At 42.4% G+C, this 15,619-nt stretch overlaps 1 protein-coding gene across 3 annotated transcripts in view; it reads left to right on the forward strand.

The window, feature by feature from the left end:
* The window catches only part of Snap91 (synaptosome associated protein 91), a 137,393-nt gene extending 125,405 nt beyond the window's left edge, over positions 1-11,988 (forward strand). For all 3 annotated transcript variants that reach the window (XM_023711957.1, XM_023711956.1, XM_023711958.1), the window contains 4 exons: positions 4,524-4,607; positions 5,200-5,304; positions 8,746-8,848; positions 10,766-11,988. In XM_023711957.1, the coding sequence (XP_023567725.1) occupies positions 4,524-4,607; positions 5,200-5,304; positions 8,746-8,838 (282 nt within the window). In that variant the 3' untranslated portion in view covers positions 8,839-8,848; positions 10,766-11,988. The remainder of the gene's footprint in view (positions 1-4,523; positions 4,608-5,199; positions 5,305-8,745; positions 8,849-10,765) is intronic.
* The last annotated feature ends 3,631 nt before the right edge of the window (positions 11,989-15,619 follow it).

Genomic DNA, 15,619 nt, shown 5'->3' on the forward strand with positions numbered 1-15,619 from the left:
ATATATTATATATATAATGATCTTTTATTCTGTAATTTTTGGGAAATTGTTTATTAGCTTGGTAGTTTTTGTGCTTGAACTCTTTTGTGCTTTCTATTCATCTGTGAATGGAGATAGTCTTATTCTTCCCTTTCCAATAGGTGCAATTTCTTTCTTTTTCTTGCTGTTTTCCCTGCCTAGAACTTCCAGTATATCCTTATCTTGCTTGCAGGAAAAAAACTTTCTGTAATTTACCACTAAGTATGATTCTACCTATGGCATTTTTGTAGATATCCTTTATCAGATTAGGGAATTTTTCTTCTTTTTATACTTTATTGAGTACGTTTTTGTCATGAATAAATGTTGGATTTTATTAAATGCTTTTTGTATGTCTATCAGGGTGACCATTGTGATATTTTTCTAAATTGATCTTGAGGTTTCTCTTAGGAAACATGAGCATAAGCTTCAGTCCTGCCTTGTTAGGGACGGTGGCAGTGGAGGCCAACCGTGTGCCTTTCACAGATACTTCACCCATGTGCAGCGAAAGCCTACACGTCTGGCTGATGAAGAGGTGTCCTCACAGAAAAACGGCTTATGCTGTCAGATATCTCTGCGGCTCTTTTCTGACTTGTGTCGTTTGCTCCTCCTTGGATAACCACTCGGGTAGCATTGATCTGAGAAGAAGTTAGTTCGAGGGTGTCAAGGGAAAGCAGGAACAGTTTTCTTACTTATAGAGCTAAGAAAGGAAAAGGCAGTAGACTTCTTGAACCTCATGAGAAGAGGGGAGCACATGTTCAGCCAGTAGGTGGGAGCAGGAGAAGAGAACCGAGAGCGCTGTGGGCCTCTGTTACTCAAGGCCCCTCGGGGAGGTTACTCCAGTGGCTTTACCGAGGGAAGTCCTCGTTGGTGGTGGGCGCCAGCAGGCCTGCAGTCCCTGGGGTCTCAGTGTAATAGCAGCATCAGTGCGGCACGCCTGCACGGTCCCCGCAGGACACAAGGGTCAGCAGGGCAGAGCAAGCGGATTCTGTCCAGCTGTCCCATGGAGATGTAAGGACCTAAAGGTGACAGTAAGCATCACACTGAGGAACCTGGAGGAGGGAAACTGGAAACTATGTCAAGCGTACTGAGCTCTGCCCCCGGAATGAAAAATTAAACCTAGATTTTAAGTGGGTTTTGAGATAACTGTGTACTTTTCAGTCTCCCAATACAGTACATATAGTGCATAAATTAATGTTCACGAATTAAGCCAACCTTGCACTCCTGGAGTAAATCCCGTGTGGCCATGGTGTATAATTCTAACGTGCGGCTGGATCAGTGTGCTTGCTGAGGCTTCCGCTCCAGCTTTCATGGAGCCGTCTTCTTTTGCTTGAGATGTACTCCTCTGGCTTTGTATCAGGGCAGCACCAGCAGCCCAGAAGGACGAGGGAGCCTCCCCCTTGTATTGTTTAGAAAGCTTGAGAAACATTGAAACTAATCTTCCTTTATCTATATACTAAAATTTCAGGGAAGCAGTCTAGTTCTGGGCTTTTATTGGATGGATGGTTTTTTATTACAGTTAATTTCTTTGTGATACATTCCAACTTTTCTGTTTCTTGTCGAGTCACATGAGTGGTTGGTATCTTTATAGGACTTTGACCATTTCATCTAGGTCGTATAATCTTTTGGCATATAATTACTCATAATATTTCTTTATAACCCTTATTTCTAGTAGCTACATCCCCAGTTCTTTCCTGAATTTGAATTTCTCTGTTTTTTCTTAATATTGCAAGCTAAAAGATTTTCAGTTTATTAAAAAAACAGCTTTTTGTTACTTTTATCTCTTTTTGTCTGTTTGTTTCATTCTCCTTGTTGTGTTTACTTGGGCCTTTTGTTTTCTTCTTTCCTAGTTTCTTAAGGTATTACTTTGCCATTTCTCTTCTGGGTATGGGTCATACATCCTTGTTGCTTTGGATGTCTCATAATGTCTTGGTGAAATTTGGGCATTTTTACTTTTATAGTGTCGCAACTCTGGGACTCAAATTTTACCTCCTTCACAGACTTTGACACTCTGTAGCATCAGTCGACCATCCCTAACCTGAAACTATGGAATCCAGAAATGCTTTAAATTTTAAAAGGTTTTTCGGACATACCACAAGTAGAAAATCACACACCTGACTCCATATGATGGGACGCAGTCAAAAACACCAAGAGATGAGAAACTCAAAACATGAGTGAAGAGCAAGACAGCAGACAGAGAACAGGAAGGAGACATATCTTTATCAAATGGGGAGCGGGGAAGAAAGGGCAGTGGAAGCAGAGTTGCAATATTTTATGTAGACGTATCAACTCTCCACAGCAAATGTAATCATTGTATAAGCAACTATGTACTAATTGTCTCCATTACTTCTTATCCCTGGGACAAAATATCCAACACTCCAAATTAAGGAAGGAAAGGTTTATTTAGCTTACAGCTTGTGCAGGTTTTAGTCTATACTTGACTGGCTCCCTAGTCGGTTGGCTGCAAGGCAGAGTAACAGAGGGCAGGCATTTCTGGCTGCAGAAAACAGCAAAGAGCAAAGGGAGGGGCAGCAGCTGTGGCTTCTGGCCAGCCTCTCTCCCCTCTTTATAATGGGCTGGGGGTGCAGAACTCACACAATGTCCATGCCCTCCTTTCACACAGGGTGAGGATGCTTACGAAGTAAGAACCCTGGCCCTCTGCTGAGTCACTTTTTTTTATTTCCTTTTTAAAAAAAATTTGTTATTTAGGACAGGGTCTACAGGGTCTCACTGCATAGATCGGACTCGTAGTGATCCTCCTGTTTACAGCCTCCCAGGTGCTGGGATTACAGGCATGTGTCACCACACCCAGTCTCAATCGCTGTCACAGTACACCCTGGGGGCAAGGGCGCCACAGCAGGCCTGGGGATCAGAACCCCTGGCCCCTGAGCCTGCCTAAGCAGGTGCTTTAACCCACTGAGCTATTTGGCTAGCCCTCTGCTGAGTCACAATTAAAGTTTTAAATTTTTTAAGTTGACACAGTGTATCAACCAGTACAATCCAACCCTTGTCAATTTGGCAACCAGACATTTTCTTAAGCCAGTTTTTAGGTATATAGACATGTTTATTTTAAACATTTTACAACTTGGACATGTCCCATCAGTCCTTCTGTCTTTACATCAGCAGATAAGAAGCTTTTACTATGGAGCCTTCACAGGGGCCTGGGCACCTTCGGAAGCCTGGGTTTCCCTCACAAACACAAACGTGGCCACCTTGTCTCATGCTATAAAGCAAGTTCGTGAACCAAGGTACCACTGGGTAATTGTGTGAATACTCCTAAGTGCCAGGCATGGTGGCTTATGCCATAATACTGGCACTTGAAAAGCTGAGGCAGGAGGCTCCCCACGAGATTGACCTGAGCTACGCGTTGAGTCCAAGGCAAACCTCAACTACTTCATAAGACCCTGTCTTTTTGTTGTTGTTGTTTTAATTGCATAGAGGGTCTCACTGTGCAGCTCAGACTCACAGTGATCCTCCTGTCTCGGCCTCCCCAGCATGGGGATTACAGGCATGCACCTGGTTCCATGCCCGGTTGCAGCGCTGACACAGCACACCTGAGTTCCAGGGTGGCATGGCACGTGGTACCAAGAATCAAACCTAGGTCCTTGCGCTTGCCGAGCAGAGTAAAAGGTGAAACTAGGGTGAGTTAAAAGACTGCAAAGCTCATTGCTCTTACCATGGTTCAGCAGATTTTCCTTAACACATGCATCATAGATTGCTCCAAGTTTTTAGTTTTCACACTCTAAAAGAGTCGACTCTGACAGTTATTTCCAATTTTTTAAACTGTTTCATGAAGGAGACTTTTGGAGTTCCTTTTCCATTATTTTTGCTGACATCACTACTAGGATTTGCTGTATTAGTTAAAGTTAAGAGTTCATAGTCGGGTTACATTTTAGATAAGAGGAAAATAGAGTATGTGAAATATGACTGAAACTGTTAGACCTGAGCCTGAAGTGTCATGTGCATGTTACGTTATTTGCAGTCTTGTCAGTGCTTGATATGTGGTGAAGCAATGTTCATCCTTGTGCCCGTGTACGACAACCGAAAGTTGGAAGCAAGTATAACAGAAAAGTAATAGTATAAAAATATAATGCAGGGACGTAAGCCAGTACTGAAATGCAAATGTAAATGAAAGCAAAAGCCTCCCATGCCTAACCTGATACTTGTCAGAGGATTTAACATTAGGAAGAGATGACTTTAGACAAGCTTGACTCATGTACAGTGAGGGTGAGTACAAGAAGATTAAGGAAGGAAGCCCAACATGATAAGAAGCCAGCCAGCCAGCGCGTGCAAATAGCACTACCAAGAGTGTCTGTGTCACTGGAGTGGAACGCAAGCTATTTATTTTTAACTTGGAACTAAAATTTGAAATTTCCTTATATATTCATATATGCAAATTTGAAATACACACAAAATTATATCTTATTTTAAAACTAATGATGTCGGTTCTTTTTTTTTCTTTTGTGGGTACGTATGTTTTGTGTCCCTCTGTGGGCGTGGATGTGCAGCAAGGAGCTGTGCCTCCAGCCAGTTCGGTTCCTCCTGTGTCCGGGGCCCCATCTGTTGGACAGCCTGGAACTGGGTTTGGAATGGTGAGTGATAACTTGTCCTATATTCTTTGCCAGATCCCAAGATAACAAGTAACTCCAGACTTATTCTCAAAATACAGTGCACTTGAAAAATTATCATTTGCTTTAGACCTTAATTTGCCTACATAAGAAGTGATAAAAATCAGTCATAAAATACTTAAATTCTGCCATCAGATTACAGTACGCTGAAACCTCATTTTTGGAACACTGTTTACTAAGTACAGTCTTAGCTCAGTCATCAAAATTAGGCCTTCGTCACAGTGCCGGGACTTTTTACTTCAATCACCAGGAAACATTAGGGCCATTGTCCATAAAAAGAGAGACTGCTCTCTTCAGGGGTCATGCTGACAGAAAGTGAGTAAGCTGCAGGGTCTGTGGGAGCAACGGTGCCCAAGGCAGCAGACTTGCAGTGGTACCCACCTCCCCTGCAGCATCTCTTTCCCATCTGACAGCCTCAGGATCCAGAATTCAGAATCCTTAACCGCAGTTTCTCCCCAAGCTGGAGTCCCAGGAAGTTGCACAACACGTGGCCGCCGTGCGCATCGGGGCCATGGCCTGGGGTCCCCCAGTCCTGCCCTGAGCTCTTGCTTTGCAGCCTCCTGCCGGCACAGGCATGCCCATGATGCCTCCGCAGCCGGCCATGTTCGCGCAGCCCATGATGAGGCCGCCCTTCGGAGCTGCGGCCGTGCCCGGCACACAGGTCAGTGTCTTAACCGTCCATAGAAAGGTGACAGTAACTCTTAAGACTTGCAGGTGGCTAGCTGCTTAAAGGGCATTTTGTATCCTGTTAAAGGGCATTTTGGTCCTTGTTACTTAAAAAATGAAGAGAACCTGGAAGACAGGTTGACAAAATGTAACATTTGGAAAAAAATGGTAAAAACACTTCTCCTAAGATCCCTTTGTTCTTCTTTTTCTTAATTCAAATTTCTTAATTCAAATTTCTTAATTTGAATGGTTGGGAGCAATCAAACATTTAGGGCATCCAAGGCATGTGTCCCCCCAAAATAAGTACATCTGATACATGGTTCAGATGTGTTCCCAGAATTAACCCAGAGGGTCAACACTCTGTTTCCCAGGCTTCCAAGTGTCCCCAGGCTTGTGACACTGGCAGTGACGAGTTTGGCAAGCTGCAGTCTGAGGGAGCAGTTACCATAAGAATCCTCTTTCTTAATTAGGATGGGAATCTCCATGGCCTCATTTCAGACCAGCTGGCTATAGATTAGAGGTTTTCAACAACCACCTTCAGATTAGACCGTTCCCTGGATTATTTCTGATTCCTGTTATTGGAATAAAAGGATAGTTTAGATGCGCTAAAGGAGGCGACAGTGCCTGGCAGCTGAAGCACTCTAAGCATGACGCTTCTTTGTCCTCATGGATGTATTTCCTTCCTGGTATCCACGTGTAACAACGCAGACACAGTGTTACCGACTCTACAGAAAGGCCACTCCAGTGTTATTAAGCCTTTATTACATGGATAAAATTGATGGAATTATTGCCCATGAGTTGAAGTCAGCCTTCAACTCGAGGCTGGTTTTATGTGGCCACCAGACCCAACCATCTAATCGTGTGGTTGGCCTAAGTATGTGACCAGTCTCAGAAACATCTTATTAGCGTAAACCGTTAAAGCCCCACCCCCAGCCCATGAGTCACCTTGTTGGCTCGAACTGCCCAGTGGGTTACCGGGAGCCTACCACCAGCAATAACAAAAGCACTCTCGTCACTCAGGAAAGCGTAAGAATTTAGAGATTATCTACTAGGATGCAACACAAAGGGACAGCTTGCCTTTAGGTGTGGCCAGATGCTTTCCTGTACGGTGTGCTACCTCCATTTACAGCGTGTACTCTCTTCGACTGCTTTGCAGCTCGAAATGCTAGTGGTACTGATGAGTCACCCTTTCTTGGGCAAGGTAGAAGAATATTTGAACCAAATTGCTTTTCACCATGGGAAACTGACTCAAGCAGAGTGAGAACACCAAATTACAACTTGAGTCACTGCATGCTGAGCAGACGAAAGCAGGCAGCTCAGGTAGCATTTAATGACGCTGGTTCATGGTGCTAATACTCCTGCAGTATTTTAACCTGACAAATTGGCATTTAAGCCATCATATCCGCAGCATTCTCACTCTGCACTTTCCTGAGGATGTTGAGGATATTTTAATCCCGTTTGCTTCCTCAATCTATCTTAAAATCCGTCCTCCCCAAATTCCCAAAATTCATTCTCACCTGCACTCTGACTCCTCCAAAACCACAGTGAGCAGGCGAACAACTGTGGGCCCTAAAATGCGAAATGTGTGTAGGATACGGAAAGCCCCAGCATTCGACGCCCCACTGTTCAGTGGCTTCAGACTGCCTGTTCTGCTTGAAACTAATGAACCCTGCCTGCCTTGGGTTAGTGGGCTCTGAAGCCTTGAACTTTCGTGGACAGCTCTTCCACCGCAGTGCATCTCAGTTCTTGTATTTCCTTTATGGTTGAGTACATCTGTGAGTATTTAACACCTTTTTTGAAAAAAAAGAGAAACATGTTTGTGTTTTTAATGAACTAGAAATATAGCACTGAGACTTCTGAAAACCTTCTTTGCATCAGGAGAGAGAACAGGAGCTGTCTCCCTTCTGTCTCTGTACTGTGGGCTCTGGGGACAGAAGCTACTTGGGGTCTTCCCCAGGTTTTGTATGTTGTTACTGAAAACGAGCTAGCGTTTTCAAATCAGAAATCCATATTTTGTATGTTGAAAGCGTTAGAAATAAAGTAATCTATTTCTTAAGGCAAATGTTTTTCTCGTATAGTTTCAGCATCAATTATTTGCTTACCTTAAAGAATAAAAATGAAAAATAGATGATGTGATAAACATACATCGTCTTAATGATTGATTGTATAGCAAGTCAGGGAACGCATGCCATGTTAGTACAATTTTTATGTCCAATTTTCCATACCAAAGAAGTGGCATAAATATCCTGGAGAATAAAATAAGCGTGAGTTTTATCTTCATAATAACAATTTTTTATCACTAATGCCCGGACTGTCTCATTGTTCTTCAACTGTTTGACATTGTATGATGGTCATCTCACCTAATTACTGATTATAGGCCACTTTCCTCCCGAACGACTGTAAGCTTTACATGTGCTTGTTCTCCTTATTCCTCTAAAGCATGTTCTCAGTGTTATGAGCAGGGATCTGACTGATAGATGATCAGTCAGCTGGTAGTTTCTAAACATAGGAACAAACCCCCCAGTCCTTACTTCTGCAGCCTCGACGAGCCAGCTAATATAGTCCTGAGTCCCTGCTCCCAGTCCCAGGTTTCTGATGTTCCTATCACCTTAGAAGCCGAGAAGATGAATTGGACTCAAAGGGTGCGTGTCAGCTATTACTGTAGAGAGACCACGTGAGATTTCTCAGGTCCTTTATGCTGACGTACCTTAGGTGGCCTGCTCCTCTGAGTTACTTCTGTGATTCAGGGATTGATTAATAACAGCAAAATAAGTGACTTTGCTCCATTTTCTGCAAGCCCAGTACAGTTTGTTCCCGTAGAGTTTACCTGGGCAAGTGGGATGAGGGCTTAGTGACATTTACGCCTAAGAAGCTGCTTGCCCAACTGAAAAAAAATAGTGCTGCAAAATGTGACTCTCACTTTCAGTAAATAACTTGTATGAAATTATAACACACTCAGCTAAGAATTTTAAATAATTTCTTAACTATCTGTAAACTTTCCTTTTAGTTTCCCTTCATACTTTCACTCTTTAAAAAGGTTTACTTTTTTATTAACTTAGTGGTACTAACTCAAAGTAAAAATGCTTGTGTACAGAAAAATTGATTGCTTTTTGTATGTTTGTTTATATTCATAGTATCCATGGGACTAGTTTTTCATTTCTTCCTTAACTCATATCCATTTTATTCTATCAGAGTTGTCAAATTTTACTTTGGCTAAATCTGAGTCAAAAATAATTTTAAGAAACCAAACTATTCAGCATTTATTTTATCACTACAAAATTAAACAACCCTGTGACTAAATGGCACAATGTAGATTTTGTTTAACTTTTAGCCATCTACTCTTCTGCTGTTTGTTTTCTGTGGTATATGTCCTGCCTAATGCTTATCTTTCTGTGTTTGCTGTTTCTGCTCTTTGGGATGGCTTTGTCCCCATTAGCTTTCTCCAAGCCCTACACCTGCCACTCAGAGTCCCAAGAAGCCTCCAGCAAAGGACCCATTAGCGGATCTTAACATCAAGGATTTCTTGTAAACAATTGAAGGTATCTACTGTTGAGCTTTTGCCGTGGGCTTGTCATAACAAACTGTGCAGAGCTTAGCCATTTCAGATGTTTGTTACTTCTGCATTTTGAGTAGCTACATATAATAATAATTTGAATGTTTAGAGTTTTAAAATTTATATCAAAACTATCTGTGTTTTTTATGCAATCTTACAAATCTATAAAGCTCAGAGAGAGATAAACCTCTAAATTGCCCTTATTCTGGAAAACAGATTATATAGTGAAAAAGCAAAAAAGTAATGCAAGCCACTTGATTAATTGGAAGTTGACTACTTTAGTACATGATGACTAGAATTTATAGAAGGCTGACATTTACAATATTGTATCTAGAAATCATCTAAGAATATATTTGACTGTAAAGCATATTTTTGTTTTATATATCTTTATTTTGCCTTATTAAGTAAAGCTTATTTTATTACCCTTTGCGTTTCTGTCTCTCTTTTTTTAATTTCTGGGGATTGAGCCAAGACATTCAAACTGAGCTACATCTCCAGTCCCTTTATCATTTTTATTTTGACACAGGACCTTGTTAATTTAACCACGCTGGACTCAAACATTCTAATCCTCCTGCCCCAGCCTCCCAGAGTACTGGCACTCCAGGGTTCTGCCACCATGCCTCCCGCTTTGATTTATTTCTTGAAGGAGAATTTTAAATTTTCTAATATTCTCATTTTAAATTTCATAAATTTCATTTATTTTATAAAATTCTTTGTAATGAGCTTATGGGGGAAAAAAGTGATGAAGATTTACTGTTAACTCCAGCACTTAACATAGTGAGCAGCTTCTGTAAAAATGCCTGCTTAATATTGCTATCCATTCACACAGTATGTTTCACATTCCGAGTGATTGACTTCTTTGAGTTTTTAATAAGAAATCAAAACCTGCGAGCTAAAGTAGACTATTAGAAAAAATTAGGTATTTTCCCACTCTTTTTTATAGCTAAAAGAACTGATTAAGTGATTTGTACAGGGCTGGGCAGAAGGAATAGTAAGTACACATAGCTTTTGGCGCAGGGCCTCCCATTAGGACTACCTGAGCTGTTGTCCTCTGGCGCTACTTTATCATAGATCTGCTGCTAACATTGACTAAAACTCTCTGTAATGCCTGCTGAGACTTTTGTCAAAGCCTCTGTTATTTCCTTTTACAAGAGAAACAACATATCACCTTAAGCCTTCCCATCCGAAGCCAGTAATCCCCACCTGCCCCCTCTCTGTTCCACTTGGCCTGGGCTGCTGCGGCGTGAGACCGGGGGCCTTTACTTCATGTAGCTGAAGCGTCAGGCATAAACAGGGAGACTGCATGGAGCAGCCTCTTACGTGGTACATGCTGCTCTCGTGGCCTCCAGGAACCTCGGTAGGCACTGAAAGCAGAGATGTTTTAGACGGTGCCTCCCTCTGGCGTTCACAGCCCAGATGGAGATAGAATGCGGAAAGGTTTCCTGACCCGAGTGACCCGTGAGCAAGTGGAGAGTGATGGAGAGGCGGCGCAGGCCCTCCTGCCTCTGCTCTTCTGTGCTCACCCTTCAGTGTGTGACCACTGAGCTCCAGGACTGAACAGAACCAAAAGAGAACATGCCTACTGCCCTGAACCCCTTTTTAAAGCTTAGCTGTCTTAATGGACACTGAATACCTTATGCCTGCGTTTGCAAATAAGTATCTGACTTTCAAAACTTTGCTGATATGGTATTTGTCTAGGTGAAACTAAATGGAAATTTTTGTTAAGTTGTAAGCATGACATTTTAAGTTTACTTTTTAAAATTGTGGGAAGCATAGAATTGAGAATTTGCTGACCTAGAAATCTTTTTGCTTGTGACAACTATGAAGTAAAATTTGGAGATAAAAAAATGCTTAAGGAATATGTAATAGTCTATGTAGTAACCCAGCTACTTTTTTCTTACAGCTGCAATTTTTGTGACTGAACAGGAAAAATTAAATGAATTTGGAGACTTCAAATAAGACTGACGCTCAGAGTTCCAAAATGGGCCAGCAGCACCAAGCCCAGTGCTTGCTCATAACTCCTCTTCCAAAACGCGTAGCACAGCCGTGAAAGTGAACGTTAGGAATGTGTACTACCTTAGCTGTTATCCCTGCTCTCAGAATTGTAGTGTATTTGGGTTCCTTGTGTGTTGTATGATGTAATCAATGAATGAATGTTTCTGACACCTTTAGTGCTTTTCTGGACCTTGCCCATGGACAGATGGCACAGATGTTGTATGGTGAGCCATTGGGAAAGACGTGTCTGTGTTTCTGAAGGTTTTGATGTATATATAATTCTTGGACAAACCCTCCACTCTCCCCATCAACTCTCTTTTCTTCTGTATCTCTGTTACAAGCGTAATGTGATAATATTAAGGAAAACACTCTTAAATAAACAGAACTGTTTTTGGTGTGGAGTACAGTTTTCAAATCACAGAAACTTCAACTATTGTGAGAAATGTTTATTTTTGTGGCGCTGTATATGTTAAGAAATTTTATTTTAAAAAATATAAAGGTCAACATCCATAATATTTCTCCTTGAAGCTACCTTATCAAGAATGAAAAATTATGTGGAAAGACTTCCATATTTATCATTGCTATATTAAAATATATATTTTAATTATATTTGACAGGTTTTGCCTCTAAATTGACCTATTTATTCATTCTTGATTAAATGCACTGAAAAGGACAGGGTCCATTTCTGTCATGTCCATGAAAATGAATTAGAAATGTGCTATTTAAGTGACTATGAAACCACCTCAAGATATATCTATAATTTAAAGATTACTAATATTTTTATTTCACTGTGGGTTTTATGTACATCTGTTGATTTAGTATTCCTTTGTATGTTCCATGGACTAGTGTTTTTCATCCTTCAATTGGGCTCCAAGTATGTTTTGTTGTACCATTGTGATTAGGATTTAAACTAATTCAGAGAATTGTATCCTTTACTGTACATACTGTATTCTTTGATTTTTAATTTGTTGTCACACTGTCTGTGCTGATGGCTTGGCTTAAGATTTTGATGCATATATGAGGTCACTGTTGATCAGTGTTGCTAGTGGCTTGGCAGCTCTTCGTAAAAACATTGGGTTGGAAAGGCACTTGCCTATTTTTCAAATCATTTAATAGATGTATGGTACCATTTAAAAGTGGTTGTATCTGAATTTACTGTGGGGATAACATACACTGTAATGGGGGAAAAAAATACCTAACACCAATTTCAAAATGGCTTTTCTTTGTATTTCGGTTTAAAAACCCAGTGCATGTACGCCCTCTGAGATGCAATAAACACCTTGAACAAAGAAAACGCAAAGACAGCTTCTCTGTTTGGGAACACTGCAGGGTGAAGATCTGTACGCAGCACACATGGAGCCCTGAGACTTCCTGAATACTTGGAAGCACTCTCCGTGCAGTGCGGTTTCAGGGATTTTGCCGGAAGTGTAAGAAAGGACGAGCAGTCCTCATGTGCTGCGGTTAGCTGTGGGGTCCCTTGGCTGCCGCCCGCTAATTGGAAGTTACACGTTCCAAAAACTAGATTTCCTGGTAGCGTGACTTTTTAAAGCATGCAGTTCAACTCTTGTATTGATTCTCACAGGAATCTCCCTTAGAAAACGAAGAAGAGGATGCCTTTTACTCCTAGTTCATGCCACACTTTATGTACATTACTCTTACAAACCCTAGATGGGTCTATATTAATAAAATTAAGTGACTAGAACCCTTCAGCTAGATTGTCACAAAGTCTCCAAAAGTAGTCCCATCCTGGGGCTGCGTGGCCTAGGTGCTAGCCCAGCATGTGCAGGGTTCCGTAATCCCCACCACTAGAAAAAGAAAAATCCAAACTCAGATGTAAGCATTTTCCATACAAAGCAGATTTTTCTATCTGCGTTTAAATTGCCTTTCCCTTAGTTTCTTAGCATTTCTATCTTGAAAGTGTTCAGAAGCTAGGGTCTGCTCATGAGATACAGTTGGTTTCATCCTGGTCACTGGACCCAGGGCCCGTCACTTACATCGCAAGTACTTTCCCAGGTGGCTACATCCCTGACCCTGTTTGCTGTATTTAAGACAGGATCTCACTAAACGGCAGGCCCCAAGCTCCTGATCCTCGTGCCTCAGTGTCCCAAGTACCTGGGATTACAGGTATGTGCTAGCAAATGTGACTGGTGGTATATTTTTATATATTCTAATTTAACTAGATACATTTTTGTGTTCCTATTATAAGGTTTATTTTAGATCATAAGTTTTAAGATTAATATTACCTTTTTATTAAGCTGCTTTCCTTCATAGTTAATCTAAAGTCAGACATTGCAACTTTGCCGTGTGGGGACGTTCTTTGTGTCCACGCAGGAGATGGTGTTTCACATGAGAAACGGGCTGAGGTGGTCTGGCCCTGCACACACTCACCTCCGGGTAGCCTTAGGGCAGGTGCGCTTTGCCCGCGCTGCCCTTGCACCTGCTCAGTGGATTCGGTCTTTGCCTCCCCCACCCCGGGCTGGCCTCACACCTGCCTCAGCCCGCACGCCGCGTGCCTCCACATGCACATACAGTGCCGTGGTCAGCTGCAGCTGTTCCGGGGGCACGCACGGGGCCTACCGCTCGAGATTTCCTTGCTGCCCCTGCCAGTGCGTGCCGCTTCACTCTCCGTATTTCCCCCAAAACACAGCCTTCCCCCACCTGCGTGGAATTCAACACTGTACAGCTGCTGTGGAGGCACGACCTGCGGCCGTTCTGAGCCGTAGACAGGAAATGCCCTGCACCTGCAGGGGCTGGTGGCGCCTCTGGAGGTGCCGGTAAGCACAGAGGAGTGCTGGGGGGGTTGGGGGGGCGCCACCGACCTGAATGTGGCTGGGCCATGGTCGGAGTTCCCGTTATTGAAGAATAACCTTCATATATTGTTTCTAATTGTTAGTAGAGGTTTGTTTGTTTTGTTTTGTTTTTTTGCAGAACCGAGGGTTGAACTCAGGCAAGTGCTTATTCTACTGAGCCATCTCCCCGGCCCCTTTTGTTTATTTTTAATTGGCAAATCATAATTATATGTATTAACAGGGTACCTTGTGCTGTTAAGATCTATGTATCCAAGATATATGTTAATACAAATGTATCTTAGCTTGACTTAAGCTAAGCAACTTACCGATCACCTCATAAACTTGTTCTTTGCTGAAAAAACATTTGAATTTATTCTCCCATGATAAGCGTATGAGGCAATGCCTGGATATTTATCTCAGTTTACCCTCCTTCAGTGTACACATTATGTTGAACACAATAAATTCATAGAATTTTTGTCAATTTAAAAATGAAAAATACAGCCAACCATGGTGGCACACGCCTGTAATCCCAGCACTTGGGAGGCTGAGGCAGGAGGATGCTTGGGAATTACACACCAGCCTGGGCTAGAAAGTAAGCTCAAACCCAGCCCGAACTGCATAGCGAGACTCTGTTTCAAAAAAAGTGACAAGGGCTGCGGAGATAGTGCAGGGGCCTAAGCGCCTGCATGGGCAAACACAAGGACCTAGGCTTGATCTTTGGTGCCACAGGCCATGCTGGCCTTGCCCCGGGCACACCGAGCCAGCCACCAAGTCTGGGCATGGTGGCACATGCCTGTAATCCCAGTGCTGGGGAGGATGAAAACAGGAGGATCACTACAGGTCTGAGCTGCGTGGTGAGACCCTGTACATACAATAACTAAAGTTATTGTGCTGTACAGTAGACTTCAGAAGCTTTCGCCTCCTAAACTGGAACTTCGTAACCTTTGATCACCATCCTCACATCGGGCTTCTGATAGCCACCATCCACTTTACCTACACAAGCTTGACTTTTTTATTACACATGTGAATGACATATGATTCTTTTTCTTTGTGGTGCATTTCACTTGCTGGATCATGGGGTGGTTCTTTTTTGTATTTTGATCATTCTTTGTGATGAGAGTGTGAAGACAAGGATATGAATGAAGAGAGAAATGAGAACGGGGCTCACAGGAAAGTAGGATAAAATGTCTTTGTGCCCCTTAAGTTGCCACCTGTAACAGTGCAGCTTCAAATTTTTGATGGTGAAAAAGGGTCCTTGTTGTGCTACAGTGATTAATTTTTTTAATAGACGTAATTGAAAATCAAAATGAAAATTAGACATGGTAGTGCTCCACGTGCGTGACTCCAGCTGCTAGAAAAATCAAGGTAGGAGGATCGAATTCTAAGAGGTTGGGTAACTGTTGGAAATGTTCATTTTATGCCGAATTGTGAGAATATACGTGTTTTAGTGTGGCAAAAACATGCCACAGCTGGCTGTTAGCGTTGAAAGCTTTACAAGGTCCCCCGCAAGGGTCTCGGGGATCCCCTGAGCATGCTTGGAGAGCCATCGCTGTAGATGCTAAAGAAAGGGCTATATTTGCTAGCTCATCCACTGTGAACACGAAAGCCTCTCTACCATCCCTGCTGTTTGGTGAGCAGCTTTCCAAATGCCTACCATGGGTGTCCCCTCTTCACTTTTTTAAGTGACTCAGCCTGATGCCGGAATGTGTGTCCCACCTCAGACTACACAGAAGCAAATCTCTGTTCAAACCCTCACTGCTAATCTAAACAAGCTTGGTTTTCTCACTGGGAGGATGGGGAGCATTTCTGTCTATGGACCCAGTGTTAAATGAGATAATGAGTGGAAACTGCGTGGCTGGAGCAGTGCTTAGTAAATATTGCTGGTTTTACTGTTTCCATTATGGCTCTGTGCTATAGCATTTGTTCTCTTTTTTCCCCCTCAGTTGTAAGAATACTAAAGGATAAAGATGAAA

The sequence above is a fragment of the Octodon degus genome, unplaced genomic scaffold (genome assembly GCF_000260255.1).
Source record: "Octodon degus isolate 3935 unplaced genomic scaffold, OctDeg1.0 scaffold00022, whole genome shotgun sequence".
Taxonomy (NCBI): Eukaryota; Metazoa; Chordata; class Mammalia; order Rodentia; family Octodontidae; genus Octodon; species Octodon degus.